This window comes from Hemicordylus capensis, chromosome 3, assembly GCF_027244095.1.
Source record: "Hemicordylus capensis ecotype Gifberg chromosome 3, rHemCap1.1.pri, whole genome shotgun sequence".
NCBI classification, from domain to species: Eukaryota; Metazoa; Chordata; class Lepidosauria; order Squamata; family Cordylidae; genus Hemicordylus; species Hemicordylus capensis.
This window is the reverse complement of record NC_069659.1, coordinates 187712284-187733485: the sequence shown is the minus strand read 5'-3', so window position 1 is coordinate 187733485 and position 21202 is coordinate 187712284. Positions and strand designations below refer to the sequence as shown.

The 21202-nt window shown below is 44.4% G+C and overlaps 1 protein-coding gene across 3 annotated transcripts in view; it reads right to left on the bottom strand.

The window, feature by feature from the left end:
* The window catches only part of GPALPP1 (GPALPP motifs containing 1), a 40341-nt gene that overhangs the window by 18198 nt on the left and 941 nt on the right, over positions 1-21202 (bottom strand). For 2 of the 3 annotated variants that reach the window (XM_053310792.1, XM_053310795.1), the window contains exons 2-3: positions 18266-18404; positions 12457-12549 (exon numbers count right to left, since the gene is read on the bottom strand). In XM_053310792.1, the coding sequence (XP_053166767.1) occupies positions 12457-12549; positions 18266-18404 (232 nt within the window). The remainder of the gene's footprint in view (positions 1-12456; positions 12550-18265; positions 18405-21202) is intronic. The other variant, XM_053310793.1, reaches the window with a different exon arrangement.

Below are 21202 nucleotides of genomic sequence, written 5' to 3'. Positions count from 1 at the left end.
CGCAAGCTGTGTAAGGAAGCAATTGGTAAAACCATGAGTGTCGAGTGTACATATTGTTATATTCTAAACTGTGTTTTACAAGAAAGTACTGGCTAAATTATGATTGATGGAGGTTACTACTTATCTATTATGTAACTAATCTGGTCTATGACTGTAATAAAGATTCCATTCCAGCTAGATGGACTAATGATCTGACTTGGTATATGGCAGCTTCCTATCTCATAGCTGTGCTTTACTTCCTGGGCATACCGTAGTGGGGTTTTAAAGTGCAGAGCAGTATGGCGTGCCTAGAAAGTAAAGCAGAGTTATGAGATGGGAAAGAATGGCATGTGGGCAGGCCTAGCATCAGAGGGTGTGGCAAACAGCATGTCAGCTTCCTCTTGAGTAGCACTCACGTTTGAGCCGGAGCTGTCCAAAATTATGTGTTGGAGCAACTATGTGCAGAAGAACAAACTTCTAGCCAGTTTTCAAGCGATTAGGTGCAGAGTGGGTTTACAGCAGCTCAGATTAAATCTGAATATTGTTGTCGGGCCTTGCCATAGTATTCATCCAATATTTGTGTCTGCTGAAGATTGAGGCATGCCACCACTTCTGAGCAAGTGCTTCTTTTGAGGGAACCTACCATTACCCGTCCTCCTACCTTAAGGCAGATTTACTGTTACCTAAAATATCCAATGTTACTATCTCAGGGAAGACACTTTTACAGCCTCATTGGAATTTTTTAAATTTGCAGATCAGCAGTTATAAAATAATCCCACCACATAAGACATTTCTGCAATGGGAAAGGTGCTTTAATAATTCTTTGCTCAGAATTGTATATGCCCATTACAAATAACTTTCATCCCCAATGAAATGCTCCTTCCCCCTAAAATTATCAAGAATTTTCTGTATATTAAGGAACATTGTGCACCAGAACCAAGTTAATTATAGCACGTATCCAGTGGTCCCTCTAATTTTTTTCATCTCTGTGAGGAATGAGTTTTTTTCTGGGTGGCTGTATCAAGGCAGTGTGTGTGCATGCAGATTCAGAGTGGGGCCTTCCTGATTCAACCTGTGTGAGGTCTAAAATTAACCAAGGGGACATAAAAAAAACCTTATGAGCACATGCCTTAGAAAGAACAGTGCATGAATCTAAAGATCTACTTTCCTTCATTGTCTGCTTGGCATCTTTCTTGTGCTCCATTTCTAAACACAACTCTTGATTATTATTTTTTAATCTGAGGCAGAATGAATAAGGGACCAACAAGGTACCTTATTCAGCAGCTCCCCTATTCAGAATCAAAAGCCTAGACAGACTGTGGTTTCTACTCCTTATAATCTCTTATTCTATAGATAACATTATATTCTGCATATAAAGAGCCCCAATCTTCCCAATAAGATTTAACAATTTAGAGGTTATTAAAAATATTCAATTCCATATGAACCATGGGATGAAAAATAAAAAGGTCTTTCAACACCTTTTCTATTGACCTGGCAAACAGGTCCTTTGTTCCACAAGAAGACTGCCTCACTGCAGGTACTTCAGGCACAAGAGCTACTCCAGACTCCTTTGATCAACTCAGAAGTATCTGCTGTTTTTAAAGCATCATCCCCATCTAGCTGCTGAAAGAGGGAAATCAGCTTTTTCCTCTTTTCTCACCTCCATAGTCTTTCTGTTGGGAAAACCCAGGTTCTAAATAGCAGTGCTCTCTTTCCCATGATTTTTCTTAAAATACATTTGTACAACACTTACATCAGGACCTCTAAATAGTAATAAAATATATAAGTATCTGGCAAGAACTACCACAGACCAGAGTCTATGAGGAACATGACCCCCTGAGAACTAATCTGGGATGATGATGATGGTGATGATGATGATTTTTTGGTATTTACAAGTGAGAGTATATTAACTGGAGTTAACTTTTAGCCCTATCTTTCTTTACTCCCAGAAAGCAGGGGTCCCTAAGTATTCACAAACAGAAGATAGCAGGCATGAATCTTTATATAGGTTCTATGAGGATTCAGCTGGGATACGACTCCTCCATATACACTCAAAGAAGCCACCCTCACAGCAGCATTTTTGCTGCCTATGTAATCAAGTTGTTTCTAGGGATGTGCACGAACCAGTCCGCAGGCCATGTTAGAGGCCTGCGAACCGGTTCGCAAGGGGCCCAGTCCAGCAGTCTGACGCTGGTGGTGTGTGTGTGTGTGTGTGTGTGTGTGTGTGTATGTGTGTCTCTTAAAGGGCGGGGGGAGGTTGTACTTACCCCTCCCGCCACTTTTCCCCCTCCGGCGCTCCATTCTAACCCCTGCTAACTTGGCAACCTTTTAATGTGGTGATTCTCTTTATTTAGCAGGGGGAGAGTAACTGGCCCTATCCACCCCAGCACAGTACCTCCAGTGACTGTTGCTGGTGTCTATTATGTTTCTTTTTAGATTGTGAGCCCTTTGGGGACAGGGATCCATCTTATTTAGTTATTATTTTCTATGTAAACCGCCCTGAGCCATTTTTGGAATGACGGTATAGAAATAGAATTAAATAAATAAATAAATTTAAATATTAATTTAAATTAACTTTTGAAGTTCTGGAAGGCCAAGATTAAATTTTGATCAAATTCATTTTAATTAATTTCATTTTAATTTAATTTAATTGATTTATATTAAGTGTTACTTTAATAATCAGGACCCAAAAAATTGACCTTGGCCCCCATGAGCCAATTCAGTGTTGGTTTCAGCCCACCAGGTCATTTAAGTTGTGCACGCCTGCTCTAAGCCCTCCTAACCATACTGAGAATCCCTCACTATGCATCAGGCTTTGCATTCCCCCGAATGGGGGAGACTATCCTACTATTCCCAAGAAGAATGAAAATCCAAAGTACTAATTTTATTTTCTGCTTCACTATAGCACACACACTCCAAGCCCCCCGCACAGCGATCCCAAAGAGGCACTCACTCTCTTGCTAGTGCTCTCCTGGTCTGCTTCCTCTGTGGCTACTGCTCCCCCCCCCGCCTGTCACTTGGTATTTCTCCTCAGCTCCCAGTTGCTTCCCTTTCCACCCACCCCTCTGTTTCCCTCCTTCCCCACCACTTGGGTTCTTGTGCAGCAAGACTGGGGATTCGGCTCAGAGTCCTGTTGCCTGTTCACTGCCGCCACCAGGCTCTTGCTAGGGAAAGATCGGAACCCGATCAGGGTAACTGAAGGCCGAGAGAGGCTGTTTCCAGCACCCGTGCTGAGACAGCAGCAGCATGGGGTCTGGGGAAGTGGCTGCACTTCCTGGAGGCAGCCCCCAAAGCAGCAGCAGCAGCAAAGAGGGAGCAACCCAGCAGCACTGCAGTGGGATGGGATTTCAGCCATCCTGGTGCTAGAAGCAGCAACCCTGTCCCTGCATGCTGCTTTGACTGGGCTTCCTCTCTTCTAGCGTGCTCTCCATACTTCCCTGTCACCCAGGCCCTGGCTACTTGGGTGGTTAAGGTATCTAGCCTTCCACACAAGAGTGAATGGAATGAGTGGAGGTTAAGGTGGGGGGGGGGAGGGGTTCTGCTTTTCTTGGACATGATTATTTATATACTGCTTTTCGACTTTTCTGCCACCCCTTGCCAGAATTGTGGCCGAAGCTGTTCTGTTGCCTGAGAGAGAGAAAATGCATATGCCTCTGTGTACCCTCAGGGGCAATTTATAATAAAATTGCCAGTTATTTAATGGCAAAAAATAATTGACCTTCAGTGTGACTCCAGCAGCTCCTGCCTGAGATGAGTTGCCTCACCCTGCCTAATGTTACACCTAGACCTGCCCTTACTTATCTCTCTCTAAGCTCCCTTTTTAATATCTTTCCCATCTTGAGTGCTGCTTCATTATTCTGATCCCTCACTCCTTTTCCTTGAGCCTAGCCTACCTTGCTTCAGGCCCCTTCAGTTTTCCCCATCTTAAAAGGCTCTTCTTAAAAAAATAATCGTGTTGAAGTATATAAACACAAAATGTGCCCTGTTTGCCTTAGTCTAATAACTGAACCACATACAGAACAAAAGCCTTCAATTAGTTAAGTGGAAATATAATTATAGCTGTTTTCATTACTTAAACATAAGACTTTAATAGAGTCTTTTTTCTTTTTCAGAAAGATTCTGAATATTTCAACTTTTATTGAGATCATTGTTAAAAATCTACTCAGTTCTCAGCAGATTAAGTTAATTCATTGAAGGCTTTTGTTCTGTTTGTGACCCAGTTATTCCAGAGGTCTACTGAGGGAATCCAGAACTATTCCCCAAGAATTATCAAATGTTGGCAAGAGGCAGAGAAGATAATAGAGTAGAGCAACCAGGAGCCTAACCCAGTATGCTATGGTTCTGGCAAGATTGGTCAAAACCAATCACCATATCAAGAAAAAACAAAATCAGTTACAGTTGCTCACCTGTAACTGATGATCTGGTAGAGATCCGTTGATATCCATTAGAATGGGTTCTGCGTCTGCACGGAAGCCTCTCAGTGTCGAGTTTATACAGCTCCTTTTAAGCGCCTGCGTCCCCGCCCCACGTGACTATTTAAGGCAGGAGAGAGCGCAGGCCACTCAGTTCCTTGGAGACCGCCGAGGCAGTCCAAGATATGGCCAATAGTACTCTAAAGACCTAAGGTGCACTGCAGAGGGGAGGCTCGGGAGGGTCTAATGGATATCAACGGATCTCTACCAGATCATCAGTTACAGGTGAGCAACCTGTTTATCTGGTACGGGATCTGTTGATATGCATTAGAATGGGTGTTTAGTTAGCTCCAGAAGGAGGAGGGAGCAGTGCTTACTGCAACACCCTTTTAAGAACGCCTCTCCCAAAGTTCGCCTCCGCAGCGGACCGTAGGTCAATAGCGTAGTGCTTTATAAAATGTTCCTCAGAGGACCAAGTAGCAGCCTTGCAGATCTCTGGAAAGGACACCCCTGACAAAAAAAGCTGCAGAAGTTCCATACGCTCTGGTGGAATGTGCCTTAATATTCTTTGGTGCTGGTACCCCCTGGATTGAGTAGGTAAGGCGAATTGCTTCGACTAGCCAATGTGACAAGCGTTGTCTAGACAGAGCCTGGCCCCGAGAAGATCCTTTGTATGATATCAGTAACTTCCTGGATCTCCGGAACAGTTTGGTCCTGGACGGATAATAGAGAAGTGCTCTGCGGACGTCTAAAGAGTGGAGAGCCTTCTCTAAGGGAGTGGACAGAGCACTGAAAAAGGTGGGTAGGACTATGTCTTGATTGACATGGAAGTTTGAGACCACCTTTGGCGTGAACCTGATGTCTGGACGCAGGAGAACTTTATCAGCATAAAAGCGGGTGTAAGGTACGTCCATACGGAGAGCCGTCAGCTCACTCACCCTACGGGCAGTGGTGATAGCCACCAAAAAGGCCGTTTTCAAGGAAACATGTCGAAGAGAAGACGCACTCATGGGTTCAAATGGCGGCTCTGATAGCATAGAGAGGACCAGAGAGATGCTCCAGGGTTCAATTGGTTTGCATACAGGAGGATAGAGATTTGTGAGTCCTCTCAGGAAACTCTTACAGGCCGGATGAGAAAACAGAGTCTTGCCATCCCATCCCGGGTGCCTAGACGTAAGGGCCGCTAGATGCACTCTTATGGACACATTAGAAAGGCCGGACGTCTTAAGATTCGTCAAATAAAGCAGGACTTCCTGTATGGTAGCACGTTTAGGACGGAACCCATGCGTATCCGCGTAGGATGCAAATCTCTTCCATTTGCTGGCATAGTTCCACCTAGTAGATGGTTTATGTTCGTTCAGCAGGATTTTATTTAGTAGTCAATCAGCTATGCTGTCAGCTGCAACGTGAGAACTTCGGGGTGTAACACCCTTCCACCGTCTTGAATTAGCAGGTCCGGGCAGTTCGGAAGTCTCTGGTAAGTCCGTGAGGTCAGTTTGAGTAAATGTGGAAACCACGGTTGTCGTGGCCACCACGGGGCAATCAGGATGCATCTTGCTGGAGTTTGCAGGAGACGAGCTACCACCTTGCCCACAAGCGGTGGGGGGGGGACGGACGGACATATAAGAACGGTGAAGCGACCAGTCGATTTGGAACGTATCACCCACAGAACGCAGATCGTGTCCCGCCCTGGAGCAGAACCGCATGCATTTCGCATTGTGTGTCATGGCGAACAGGTCTATTTCCGGACGACCCCAAAGGTTGAAGATCCCTTGAAAGTAGAGGTCGTTCAGTTCCCACTCGTGACGGTCTCTGGAGAACGAGCGGCTGAGGCCATCCGCCAAAATGTTGTCTGATCCCTTTATGTGTATTGCTATAGGCGTTATGCTGTTCTTGATGCACCAGTGCCAAATCTGAACACTGAGTGCACAGAGCGACCTGGAGACTGTTCCCCCCTGTCTGTTGAGGTAGGCTATGGCAGTGGTGTTGTCCAACTGCAAGTGGACCACCCTTCCGCGTAGCATGGGAAGGAAGGCTTTCATGGCCTGAAAGACAGCTAACAGCTCCAGGAAGTTTATGTGTAGGAGACTTTGTTTGCGGGTCCAGAGGCCCTGAGTTGTGGCGGCATTGCAGTGTCCCCCCCAGCCCCGAAGAGAGGCATCCGTCGTGACCCAAACCAACGGAAGTTGGGCTTGGAACGGAACTCCCCTGAGCAGATTGGAGCGTTGTGTCCACTAGGAGAGGAACCGCAGAATTGGAAGCGGAACCGTCAGCAACTTCCTGGGGCTGTCCCTGAGTAGATTGAAAGAGGACAGGAACCATAATTGCAGTTTCCTCATTTTCAGGCGCGTATACCACACGGTTGTCCGGCAAGAGGCCATCAGACACAATAGACGTTGGACATGCCACGCTGTTTGTGACTGTGTAGTCTGAAACATTCGAACCAGCGAAGCTATGGTCTGAAAACGGTCCTCTGGTAAGAACGCCCTCCCCAGTGTAGCATCAAGTTGAGCTCCAATGTACAATATGGTCGTAACCGGCGTCAGATTTGACTTCTTCCAATTTACTTGTATGCCTAAGTCTTGGAGAAGTTGCAACATATACTCTATCTGCGAAAGTAACTCTCCTCTGCTTGTCAAGGACAGAAGCCAATTGTCCAGATACGGATACAGCTTCAGTCCCCTTGTCCTCAGGTGGGCGACTACTACCGCCATACACTTGGTAAAAACACGGGGAGCCGTGCACAGGCTGAAGGGAAGCACCTGATACTGGTATAGGGATGTCCCGACCGTGAATCATAGATACTTCTGAAAGGAGGGCCGGATTCCTATGTGAAAGTAGGCATCCTTTAAGTCTAACGTCACAAGCCACCTCTCTTGATGGAGAAGAGGTAGGATGTCCTGTAACGTCGTCATTCGATACCTCTTCACAAGGATGAACTTGTTTAGATGTCTCAAGTCCATGATAGGTCGGATCCCGCCATCCTTCTTCGGAATTTGAAAATAACGGGAGTAAAAACCCTCCCGTCAATTTGCCCATCGCACTGGTACTATTGCTTTCTTGAACAGGAGTTCCCGAACTTCTTGGAGAAGGGCTGGTGTAGCCTTCGTGAAGCGCAGGCCCCTGAATTTCAGTCGGGTCTTGAACTCTGTCACGTAACCTGACTGAACAATCTTTAAAACCCACTGATCTGATGCTATGTTGCGCCATGCGTCCGCATGACTTGCCAACCTGATGGTGTTGGTGGCTAGTGGGTCCGGTTGCGTGATATTGTTCACTGGGCTCAAATTCTCCCTGGTGTTCAGGGAGTAGAAGTAGTGGGAAGTACCATGTGGGGGCGATGGGCTGCTCCGCACTTCAAAGACGGTGTTTATTTCCGCCAGCCTGTTTGGTGCGCTGACCCGAGGAAAATTTTCCCTTCTGTTGGTTTGCTCGTTTTGTGAACAGGTAGTAAGGTTTACGGAAGTCCCTTCGTTCTTGCTGTCTGTACGTAGACCTGGGACTGTAAGAGGTATGTTGTCTTCCCCCATAAGATGTAGCAGGGGAGGCCGCTGAAGTGAAGGTCTTAGCGGTAAACTTAGATTTCTTTAACTTTTCCATCGTGGCATCAGTCTCTTCTGAGAAAAGACCTTTACCATCAAATGGTAGACCTTCTATCTTATCTTTCATGTCCTGTTGCAGGGTGGCCGACCGCAGCCAGGCATGACGACGTAGGGTGATCGCTGTTGTGATGGAGCGGGATTCAGACTCCACTAAGTGCTTCGCCGTGCTCAACTGCTGACAGGTAAGGTCACCAGCCTGTTGCAAAGTTTTTTGAAATCACAGTCTCATCTCTTCTGGGTACAACGTATCCATGACCTTCTCCAGTTCCTCCCAAATACAGTAGCTGTATTTAGCCATACAAGCCAAGTAATTAGCGACTTTCACAGATAAACACAAAGTAGAATATAATTTTCTCCCCATAACATCCAATTTCCTGCCTTCTTTGTCAGCAGGAGTCGTGTGGCATCGACTAGACTTGGAGGAGGTAGCACAATCGATAACTAAAGAGTTTGGGACAGGGTGCTTAAACAGGTAGGTATTATCCTGTTTCTGAACCCGATACAGACCTTCCAGCCCCTTAGATGTCGGTGTCGAAGTATGGGGAACCTACCAAGCGCACTGGGCAGCATTGAAAATGATCGGTAACAATGGAAGCGCCACAGGCTGCGCCGATTGTGACCTTTGCATAAAATTATAGACCGGATCGTCTATAGTCTTAAGTTGTGAAGTAAGATCCAGACCTAACGCACTGGCCATGCGTTTTACATGGGAGTGATATGCCTTTAATTCTTCCGTCGGCGACACATGGGAAGGCGTTGCCACATCCGGAGACGGGTCCAATTCCACAGTTTCTGTGTCTGACTCGAAATCAGACGATCCATGATGACTTTCTTCCGAATCCCGGTCCGAAATAGAGTGGTGCGACGGAAGCCTAGGAGACATCTCTCTCCACTCTAACGGTGCCGGCAAGGGGTCAGTCTGTGAGCTGGCGTTAGCGTAATGCCTTGAAATTGTTTGAGTTTGAGCCAAAGTGCAATGATTTTTCATTTGGGTGCTCACACTAGTAAATAGCCTTTCCTGTAGAGGCGGAGCCGCCCCCGCTGTTAAGGCAGGAGTCTGTCTCGAGGCCAACGCACCCTGCCAAGCACGGTACTCCTGAAAGTCATATTCCGCACCAGGGGATGCGGTGCCCGGCAAAGCAGCCTCCGCAAAAGGCGATGCCCGGTGGCTAAAACCACAAGTGTGCCAAGGTGTCGGAGTTGCCAGTTGCACAGCAGTGAGCATACGCGGGTCAGAGGTGGCAGCATCCTCTTCAGAACGCAGAAAACCTCTGAAAGTAGACGGCGTATTGGTAGAGGAGTCCAGCATTCTCAGCAGAGGATCTAGTTGTGGTGATCAGCCCTCCGTATCAGCCCCGTCCATAGCGAAAGTCATCGGCGCTCAGAATCGCGGGGTCACAGCGGTAACATTTGTCGGCGTATTTAGCATGGACATACGGTCCTCATCCCTTGAGGTGGATGGCGAGCGGATCTGAGTAGGTGCCGGCACCAGATCCCTGGTGGCCGATATCAAAAAAGTAGCTGGCAGCACCGTCGATGCTGAGGTTGGTGCATGCAAAGGCTCGTCCAGAGTGTCCGTCGATCTCGACGCAGAGGCGGCCTGTCTCGATGTTGAGGCACCCGGTGTTGCACAAGTCTCTACGAATTCAGTCGGCATAGAGATTGTTGATACTGAAGCCGACAACGTCGAGTGGGATGGAGGTTTCGGTGTCGACAAAGGTCTAGGCGGAGCCCCTGATGTCGAAGGAGCCGTCGATACCAGAGGTTGCGTTGGTATCGAAGTAGCAGTCGAGTCTCCTGGAACCGGCGCTCTTGACGCCGAGATGAAGACCACGTCTTGGGCAGTGCCTGGAGAGGGCGTCAACTCCGACTGGGTTCGATGCCGTGCCTTTTTGGCGGGAACACCCGCGGCAGCCATTTTCTCACCCGGCCTCTTGGAGGACTTAGGGGACTTCACGGGGAGCTTCGAAGTTTTAGACTGGGCTGGACCCAGGTCCTTCGAGCCATGCACCTGAGGAGATTTCGAGGAAGGCGCTGCCAGAACATCATCATACAAAGCAGCCCGTAAACGGAGCTCACGATTCCTTCTGGTCTGCTTCGAAAAGGACTGACAAATTTTACAAGCAGTAGCTTTATGGGCTTCCCCCAGGCACAGTAAACACAAGCTATGACGATCTGGGGAAGGTAATTTAGCCTTGCACTCAGTGCAACGTTTAAAGTTCCGTTTTCCCACTGGGGCATCCATGTTACTCACTATCCGAGGTCAGTAGCCAGAGAAACAGTCCGATCTTTCGCCAAGTTAGAGGGGATTAGAGAAGCCAAACACAGTCCAAGTCTGGGTCAAAACGAAGTTTTCAAGGAAGCCGCAAGAGTAGTCAAACAGTCCGAGTCAAATATCCAATGAAGCCAAAACTGAAAGTAGCCAAGGAAACAAGCGCAAAGGAGCCGCAGAAACCAAGTGATTTCCACAGTGGTCGCAAAGGAACTGAGCGGCCTGCGCTCTCTCCCGCCTTAAATAGCCACGTAGTCACGTGGGGCGGGGACGCAGGTGCCTAAAAGGAGCTGTATAAACTCGACACCGAGAGGCTTCTGCGCAGGCGCAGAACCCATTTTAATGCATATCAACAGATCCCGTACCAGATTATGCTACTTTCAAAAAAGCTCATCAGAATAAATGTTGTCTTTATGAAATTTTAAGAGCTCAGCTTCAACCCCAAAGCTAGCATACTTAGTTTGGCACTATAAAGCTATAAATCCGATTTTAGAAATAATAAATATTACATATTTTTATTATAAATTTATAAATAGAATGGAATTGTACAATACACTTCTTTCCTTCAACATTTGTGTGTGTGTATTTTATATCTATAATGGCACAAAATAATGCACATGTGTGCACACTGCCTTGATACTGCTGCCCAGAACCAACCTCAATTAAGGTCAATTGTTATGTGTATTCTTAATTCTTCACATTGTTATGCAAAACATTTGGGTGGGGAAGACATTTTAAGAGGTTTATCCCTTCTTAAGATGCCCTATGATGCATAGCAGAAGTACTCTAGGATCTTCTGTAGTTTCTACCCTTTTCCAAATGGTGTGCACACTGGTCAGGCAAAGGACACGAGTACCTTAAAGACAACTATAGAGACTTCATGCCTTGACAGTTTCTGCAAGTCTAGCTGCTGCATAAAATGCTCAGGCTAATGACATACACCCAAGTAGTGTCCCACATGCAAATCAGAATGCCACAAGATTATCTAGGACATTGGTTCCTTGGATGGACAGCAAAAAAGTCAACACATCTCTTTGCCACCAGAAATTATGCTACTGAAGATCATGCAGCCCTTGGGGACAATTTTGGGTGGCGTGTCTTCCACAGGAAGGAGAGGTCATCAAAATTCCCACACACAAGCACTAGGGCAGTGTTAATTTGAAACTCTTCAGTGCTACTACAGTACTTCTCCCATTGCACCAGTGTGTCATAGTCAAGATGCCAGCCACTGAACATCCCCAACTTGCCACTCAGGCTGCAGACAAGGGATGAGCAGGGGGTAGCTTGTGGCCCACAGGCAAGTTTCTGGTGGACCATCTAGTGCTTGCTGGTTAGCAAGATTCTTATAAACAATAATGCATTAGGCCAGGGATCCTCAACGTTGGGCCCTCAGAGGTTCTTGGACTTCAACTCCCATAATCCCCAGCCAAAGGCCACTGGGACTGGGGATTATGGGAGCTGAAGTCCAAGAACATCTGGGGGCCCAACGTTGAGGATCCCTGCATTAGGCAGATGTAGTTTATGAGGGAACTTGGTATTCTTGCACTAACAGGTCTCAAGGAATCTTCTTTCATATAAAGCCTTAAAAAGCCTAAAGAAACGTGGCTATATAAGGTACAACATCTTTTTTCTTATGCCTACATATATTTTAGATTAGGACAGTTTTATGGTTCTATGTCCTCCTGCAGCCTTCATAACAACTATTTTCAGCCTTTGAATATATCAGCTTGCAATTTCTCTCCCAATTAATATATTTCAAAGCAACAGAATTTTAACCATAGAACTCAGAGAGGAGAGCTGGTCTTGTGGTAGCAAGCATGACTTGTCCCCTTAAGCTAAGCAAGGTCTGCCCTGCTTGCATATGAATGGGAGACTAGAAGTGTTTGCACTGTAAGATATTCCCCTTAGGGGATGGAGCCGCTCTGAGAAGAGCATCTACATTCCAAGTTCCCTCCCTGGCATCCCCAAGATAGGGCTGAGAGAGATTCCTGCCTGCAACCTTGGAGAAGCCACTGCCAGTCTGTGTAGACAATATTGAGCTAGATGGACCTATGGTCTGACTCAGTATATGGCAGCTTCCTATGTTCCTAACTCTATAGCTCCTCTCAATATTTGAAAATATTACTTAAAAAAGAAGAAGAAGAAGTAGAATCCCCCACCTACCCACCCACCACATCTCCATTTGAATTACCTTTCTGGGGATTCATCTTGTTTTTTAAAACCTGGAGGCAGTGCAGGACCAAAGAATCCATCATCTTCTTCCTCCCGATATCTTCTCTGCTTTCTATAAATATAGCAATAGAACATAATAATTACTCAGATATTAGATGGTAATTATCTAAACTTAAAAGGAAAAACTTAAAATTATTTCAAGCAATTGCATCTCAAGTTCTATTTGTGTTCTATCTCCATGGTGAGCGCACTTAAATCTGTGTACAGAGCAATTTACAAAATTTGGTAACTTAAGCAGTTCATCGATATAAGATGACCTTACTCTCACCAAATGTCAAAGTCGGGGTGACAAAAATCATTAAAAAATAAATAAATTAAGAATTGAATTTTAGGATTAAAATTGGATTCTTAAAAAATTCATTAAAAAAGAACTTAGATCAAAGTTATCATGAATGTTAATAATAACTTCTAATTATATCATATGATCATGTTAACAGCAGTATATGGGGATAAGAGATAACAGACCTGATCAATCCTATTCTGCAGGTGGTGTAGATGCAGAGCGTGTGTGTGCACGCACACGCACACACACACCCCAGTCCAGCCCTTGCTCTCTCTAAAAGTGCAGACATTAGGCCTATTCACACTTTATATTCAACATTTGTTCAACAAGTGAACAGTGTACACAGGTACAGTCACTCACATGCTATGCTGAACGAAGGTTCAGAAGTATACTTCCTATCTGTAGCATGCATTTGAAGGGCCAGTATCCAGGTTCACTTTTAAAATAAACACAGGTACAATAATTCCCATAAACATGTGTACAAGTATACAGACATCTGTACACTCATACAGCATAATACCTGAATTGAGCTAAAGGTGGCCAATGAATGGAGGATTTGGGGGGATGGAGTAGATCTGAGCAAGGAAGAGTCTGGATATAAATGCAAGGGATAGAGGAGGGGACTAGAAAGTGAACAGAAAGTATTAATGCAGTCCTGAAGAAACTTTTTCCAAGTGTATCCTCCATTGTAGAAAGGACACACCTATCATGGCATCAGGCTGCAAAAGAGACCCCATTTGGGAATATTTTAATGAAGTTCCTGCTCCTGTGGATAAGATGGGCATGCATGAGAATTTTTTTAAAAAATTAATTTATATCCTGCTCTTCCTCCAAGGAGCTCAGAAATGTAAATAGTTCAAGAAAGAAATGCAAGGCCTGGTTGCCCAAATGAAACAGCATTTTGATATGTGTGCACCTATTATAGCGTGTAAAAGGAAAGGCCGTGCCATCGAGTCAGTGTCTACTCCTGGCAACCACAGAGCCATGTAGTTTTCTTGGTAGAATACAGGAATGGTTTACCATTGCCTTCTCCCGTGCAGTATGAGATGATGCCTTTCAGCACCTTCCTATATTGCTGCTGCCCGATACAGGAGTTTCCCATATTTTGGGAAACACACCAGCAGGTATTCAAACCAACAGCCCTAGGCAGGTTGCTTCCCCACTGCGCCATTAGGTGGCTGCATGCTATAGAGCAGTGTTTCTCAACCTTTTCGGAGTCAAGGACTGATACATTCTTCATGCGCAGTTTCCTGGACCAGAAGTTAGTAAAAGAGTTTCAAGTTTAAGTTTGTTTGTTTAACAAATTTCTATACCACCCCAAACTGGGTGGTTTACAATTAAAATCATATTATTATAAGCATTAAAGTCATTAAATTAAAATCATTTAAAAGCAAACATTAAGTATTAAAACCATAAATCTAATTAAACAAATTTAATTGCTTCCTAGCTAGAGCAACTAGACAGGATTGAGAAAGAGAGACTCATGCTAGGGATGATGGGAGTTGTAGTTCAACAACTGCTGGATGGCCAAGTTTGCTAACTCCTGCCCTAAGGGGAATACTGTACAGTGATCACATGTAGATTCACATGCAAAACAGGGTAGACCTTGCTTAGCAAATGGGATAATGCATTTTTGCTACCACAAAACCAGCATATCAACTTAATTGATAGGAAGCTTAAAACATGAAATTTCATATCATACTAGAAGTCTGGAATCAAACCTTATCCAAAAAATCTCCAAGCAGTACACTCACAACTAAAACATGCAGCCCTTGAAAAGCTAATGTTATGGTAATGAACTATACACATAAATATGGCATCCACGTTAGAAAAGTAAACCACAGGAAATGGGGTGCGAGATTAACCCTTCACACCACACTTCCATATATATCCAGGTTTTTACAACTGTATTGATTTTTAAGCAGAAGTTTAAGGAGAAAAAGTGCTATGTACTCACACATGAGTGGGAAAACTTTTAGTGGGTCTCTTCTTCATCCTTCTTTCCCTCCTTCCCTGTCCTCCATTCACCTTGCTACACGTAGCCCCACTCCATCCTCTTTCTCATGATCTGTTTCACTGGTTTTCTCAATTCACACACATTGCACTAGTTCTCTCTCCTGCCTGCATGCTTGCTTTTAAAAATCCCCTTTTATTTGATCTTCATCCCCTTTTGGTGAGTCAGTCAACGATCAGCCCGCCCCTCACCACCACCCCTTTCATTCTTCTTATCTCTCGCTCTCCTCCCGCTTCCTTTTTCATTTGATCAGCACTGTTGCTTACTTCTGTTTATGTTGTTTCTTATCTTTTGCCTGCCTGCCTGCCTCATTCCTCCTCTGTATTAGTAGTCAGACTTAGAACAGAGTTAATGCATACAGCGCTCCAGCCAGCCTTAGCAGTGGCGGCAGCCCCCATCAGCTTGAAATGGGGTGTGTGTTTAATTCTTCAAGGACTGGTGGGGACAGCACTCAACTCCTCACAGAACGGCACAGGTCTGTGGACCGGCGGTTGAGAAACACCGCTATAGTGCCTACCTACCTAAAACTAAAACCTATATCTATCCCTGAATATGTATTAACGTTATATCAGACAACACTAATGTACTTTTACAAGAAAATAATTATTACTGTATTTTTTGGTATAAAAGCCGCATCAGTGAAAAATGGCTGAAATTTTTTTAAAATCACATGAGAAACGCCGCATTTGTGTAAAGGCTGCAGCTAAAGCACCTTGGGCGGGGGGAGAGCAAGGGGCCAAAATGCCCCCATGAGAAGCACAAACGGTACTCCATAGGAAATGGGGGGGGAGCATGCAAACCCAGGGCCAGGAAGGTCCAACTGCACTGTCACCGCTCCTTTTCTGCTGCCTCCATTCTTTCCAGGCCCTCTCAACCATGTGGAACCTATTGTTGGTTGGAGGGTCCTGCTGAGCTGTGGCCACACCTCCTTCCCTTGGCTCTTAATTCTGGCATAAAGGCTGCAGGCGCCTTAAAGAAACTTTTAAAAACCTATGCACTGTGGCCTTTCGACCAGAAAAAAAACAGTAAATAGAACTTTCCTGGCTAGTGATTTAAATTATTAAAATTGAGTTCTTCTGTGAAGCAATTTAAACCAAATCAACCCTGGTCAAAGGCAACTTTATAGACACTAATATACAGTGTCTTGGAAGTCTGCCAAAAGTTGTGCTCACCACCAATCTTGCCCCTTATCTGTAGCATCACACTGAACTTCATTCCAAGCAACTCTGATGGCCAGAATAACTTTGGGAACAAACTCCCACCCTTCTCCCTAGCTCTGAGCTGGCTTTGTCCTGTTGTGCCAAGTCAACTGGAAGTGACTTGGAAACAGCAAAACTCTTATCGTTTCCAGGCTGAATGCAATCCTCCACACTTCTCCAGGCTCTGGAGAACAGAGAAGGCTCTTGCCAAAAAGATGTACTCACCAGCTGTGTACCTATTTGTTGACCCAGGAACATCCATATTCATTTTAATACCAATATAATCCATCTAGAACCCTTATCCCTCACATGCTTGTTTTCTATGTATAAGGAATCTCTTTTTGTTATGGGGAAGCATCCCATCATGTGAGCTCCCCACCTGCAGCTCGAAGTCATACAGGCCACATAGAAAAAACTAGGCCTCTAGCTTGAAGTACCAACTTCAAACAATTAAGAGGATGTTCTTGTTATTTTTATTTATCATACTTATATACCGCCTGATATGTGTATCTCTAGGTGGCTAGCCTAACAAATCACAATGGGCAACAAGAAAGATGCTCTCGAGTGTGAAGAATGCAAGCAATTAAAAGCTTTACAGGTCAAAATCAGCACTTTGAATTGTGCCTGAAAGACAAAGGTTGTCATAAGGGTCAAGGGTTTCAAGGTGTGCCTTGACCATTGCCTTTGACATGCATGCTAGCAATGGTTATTGGATTGGTTGCTATTTGTATCTTATGGGTGTTATATGCTATGGATGTTGTACGTTATTTTTGCTGGCGGGTCTGAGACTGTAATAAACTGACTGATTGACATGCATGATGAAGCCTTTAAAATAAATTAGAAGGCTTCATATTTACCTATGAGACCAACTTGTTAAGCATGGCAGATAAACCAGCAGAATCCCTAGAGTTTCAAATAACCAAGAATACACGCTAGTCTACTCTACGCAGATCAATTCCCAAGTCATGTGGCTAGTAAAAAGAAGTAACCATGGGACAATCACCAGTGAGCCACAAGAGATTAAAAAACTTCACTCAAAACATTAGTTGTCTGTAAGCCCATAATCCATTCACAGAATCTATGTACAATTCATTGCTTTGGCCTTACCTCCTTCCAACTGGCATTCCTGAACAGTCCTGTATTAGCTGAGACTGGGTCACTGTCCCAGCAGATTTGTCTATCCTCAAAGGAGACATGCCCCAAATAGTGAGGCTCTTCTGGGGGCATATAAAAAGCATGCTTCAACTATCAGAAGTCTGGGAAACACCTGATTAGAAAGGCAGGCTCCCTTTATAGATTACTGTTTTCAGCTCTACTTTCCTCATCCTGTATCCAGATGATGCTATACACAGTATCTAATTTTGAAGCACCTGCTCAGATGTTTTATCCAGCCCAGTCACACACCCAAGATTAGAAGTGTGAAGGCCCAAGGGGGAAAAATGGAAAATCTGAGAAAACCCCTATTCCCCTCTACATGCCCAAACAGAGATAGATTATTTTACTTCTCCTCAAATTTCCAAACTCTTAAGAATTTATTTATTTAAAGTATTTATACCCTGCTCCTCCAGTGCACTAATGCTTGGGGTGGCTCACAACAATAAGACAATAAAAGTGATAAAATTAACTTTTTTTTTTTTAAAGTCAGATTAAAACCATAATTATTAGGTTCAAGTTAAAATTGAAAATTATAAAAAGCTAAAGAAGCTAGAGAACCTACGAGATATAACAAAATAATAATGGAGCATTAAAAAGCCTCCTTTAAAAGGTATGTTTTAAGATTTAAAAAAAAACATTCCCTCTTAAAATGATTTCTGAAATCTTTACATTGCATTTTGCTCATCGCTCTTTGAAAATGCTAATAGCCACGTAATATGAAGATCTTTTATATAAGACAATGAAAAATATTAGATAATTACTATTGTAACCCTATATAAGATATGTAATTCTCAAATTCCAGATGTATTTCGGCCTTTGCCTCTCACAGGATTTACTGTCATCTTTACTAGAACCCAAGAAGTACATAAACTGCATGTTACATATCAACTGCTAACACAGTGTATATTTGTAATGATTGTTTTGTCTATTTATAGTAATTAAAAGTGGCAGCTAGCAGAAGGAGGGGACAGGCTAGTGAGGCGGCCTCAAACAGTACTCATTTGAGTATTTCTAAACTTTTGGAGTATTATTTTACAAATTTTTGGTACTCATGAGTACCACTTATGTGAATCCCCAAGTATAAGGTAGTTTAAAATATTCATGTCAAGGCACAAACCTGGGCGTCGGACTTGAATCTTGGTCATCTTCAGAATCCCAGTCCATTTCTCTGAGTGCATGAGAAGAATTATATTCCTGGTCAGAACCACATCTTTCTGGGTTACTTTTGTAGCCAGGGGGCAGAGCTGGCCCTGCAACTAAACATAATTTATTTATTATTTGAAATAGGTATACCCTGCCCCTCCAGTACACTGCTCGGGGAGGGGGGGCTCTCAACATGTATAAGATAGTTACAGTGTAAAATCAGACTAATAAAATTAACCAAATTAAGCTAAACAAGTTAAAAATCCAAGCTAAAACCACAATCAAAATTACAGATTTAAAATTTAAAAAGACTAAAAACTAAGAATTGTAGAAACCAAAGAACCTACCAGATATAAGCAACAGATGAAACATTTAAAAGCTTTTTTTAAAAATGTGTTTTTAGTTGTTGTTTTTAAAAATTGAAGGAGGGAGCATGGCAAAGCTCTACAGGGAGAGCGTTCCAGAGCTGAGGGGCCACAACCGAAAAGGCCCTGTCGCTAGTCCCCATCACTGGATCTCTGTCAGTGGCGGTGCCATGAGCAGGTTCATATGGGCGAACACGGTCCAACAGATACCCTAGCCCCAAGCCATGTAGAACTTTAAAGGCACTTTGAATCTAGCTCTGAAGCAGATCAATAACCAATGAAGCTGCCGCAGAATGGGTGTGATACTCATGAAGCGACTTGCACCCATGAGCATCCTTGCAGCAGCATTCTACACCAGCTGAAGCTTCCAACCATTTTCAAGGGAAGTCCCACTTAGAGTGCATTGCAGTAGTCCAATCTGGATATTACAAAAGCATGAGTGACTGAGGTCAGGTCCGACTTCTCCAAGTAGGATTGCAGCTGGCATACAAGCTGTAGTAGCTGGTAAAAAGCAGCTCTGCACACCGCTGCCACATGAGCCTCCAAAGACAGTGTTGGGTCCAGAAACACCACCAAGCTGCGGACTTTGTCTTTCAGAGGGAGTGTGACCCCATCCAAGACCAGATTGACTGTACTTCTCAGATGATCAGTTCTACCAACCCAGAGCACTTCCATCTTATCCGGATTAAGTTTCAGCTTGTTTGCCCCCATCCAGTCCAGAACAGCTCCAAGCCCAGGTTCAGAGCATCCACTGCCTCCCTGGTCTCTGCTGACTTAAAATATAGGTAGGGCTGGGTGTCATCAGCATAATGATGGCACTGTAGCCCACACCTACAGATTACCTCTCCCAAGGTTTCATGTAGATGTTAAACAGCGTAGGGGACAGAATAGAACCCTGTGGCACCCCATAGGCCAAAGGCCAGGGGGTGGAGCAGGAATCTCCCAGCACCACCTTCTGAGTACGACCCTCAAGATAGGAGCAGAGCCACCGCATAACCATGCTCCCAAGTCCCAACCCGGAGAGACATCCCAGAAGGATACCATGGTTGATGGTATCAAAAGCTGCTGAGAGGTCCAGGAGAATCAAAAGAGTCATACTCCCTCTGTCTATCTCCTGGCATAGGTCATCCACCAGGGCTACCAAGGCAGTTTCATCCTATATCCAGGTTGGAAGCCAAACTGGAAAGAATCTAAGTACAGTGGTCCCTCGACTTACAAACTACTCGACATAAGTATTTTTCGAGTTACAAACGGCAGTTTTAGATCCGGTTTTAGATGCGGTTTTTTCGACTTACAAATTTTTAGATGGGGTTTCCTCGACTTGCCTGCCTGTTTACTGCCTGTTTATTCTTGAAAAGAAATGTTCCTGTGCAGTTTGCAAGCCTTACTGGGGGTCTGGGTCTTTTTTCTAGGCTCCGGAACGCATTAATCCGTTCCCAATGCATTCCTATGGGAAACCGCTTTTCGACTTACGAATTTTTCGACTTACAAATGTGCATTCGGAACGGATTAATTTCGTAAGTAGAGGGACCACTGTAATTAGATTCATCCAGGGCACCCTGGAACTGAAATGCCACCACACTCTCCAACACCTTGCCCAAGAAAGTGAGGTCAGAAACTGGTCAAAGTTATTCAGGTCATCTGGGTCCAATGAGGGCTTTTTAAGAGTGGTCTAATGACTGCCTCCTTAAGCTGAGGAGAGGCATTCACCACCTCCGCAACATGTTGGGGCTCATGTGTTCCGGCCTGTTAATCCAATTTTACTTTTTGCATTCTGCTTAACACCCAACTAGATGAATAGTTCTGCTCAACTCCTGCTAACTTGGATACCCCTGCTAACCTGGCAAAGAGGCACCTTTTAATGTGGTGATTTAGCAGGGGGAGAGTAACTGGCCCTATCCACCCCCAGCACAGTACCTCCAGTGATTGTTGCCGGTGTCTGTCTTATGTGTCTTTTAGATTGTTCCTTTGAGAACAGGGATCCATCTTTTTTATTTATTATTTCTCTGTGCCATTTTGGAAGGGCAGTATAGAAATCAAACAAACAAACAAAACAACTCAGAAGTCTGTTCATTACTTTGTGATATTTCAGTAGGTCCTAAAAAAAAGGTATCATGCTACCATTTTGGACGTTTCCCCCCCAATCATCAACACAGCTATTTTTTAGTTTTTGTCTCCTTGGTAACCTATCTGTTTTAAGTTCTGTAACAGAACCATTTCTTAACATAGAGACCTAGACCAAAGTAGCTTCTTTAACAATGGGTGGGGAAAGAGTGTAAGAAGCAAATAAATATTACAGCATCATCATTTCACACTGCATGCAAGTATACCAAGGCAAGATGTCATCCTCTCCCCAGTCATATTACTATTTTACAATGATAAAACTCTCTTAGCATTAGCATCACCATACCCCCCAGAGAGACCTGAGTTTAAATCCCCATTCAGCCATGATACTTGCTGGGTGACTGGGCCAGTCACTTCTCTCTCAGCCTTACCTACTTCACAGGGTTGTTGTGAGGAGAAACCTAAGTATGTAGTACACCGCT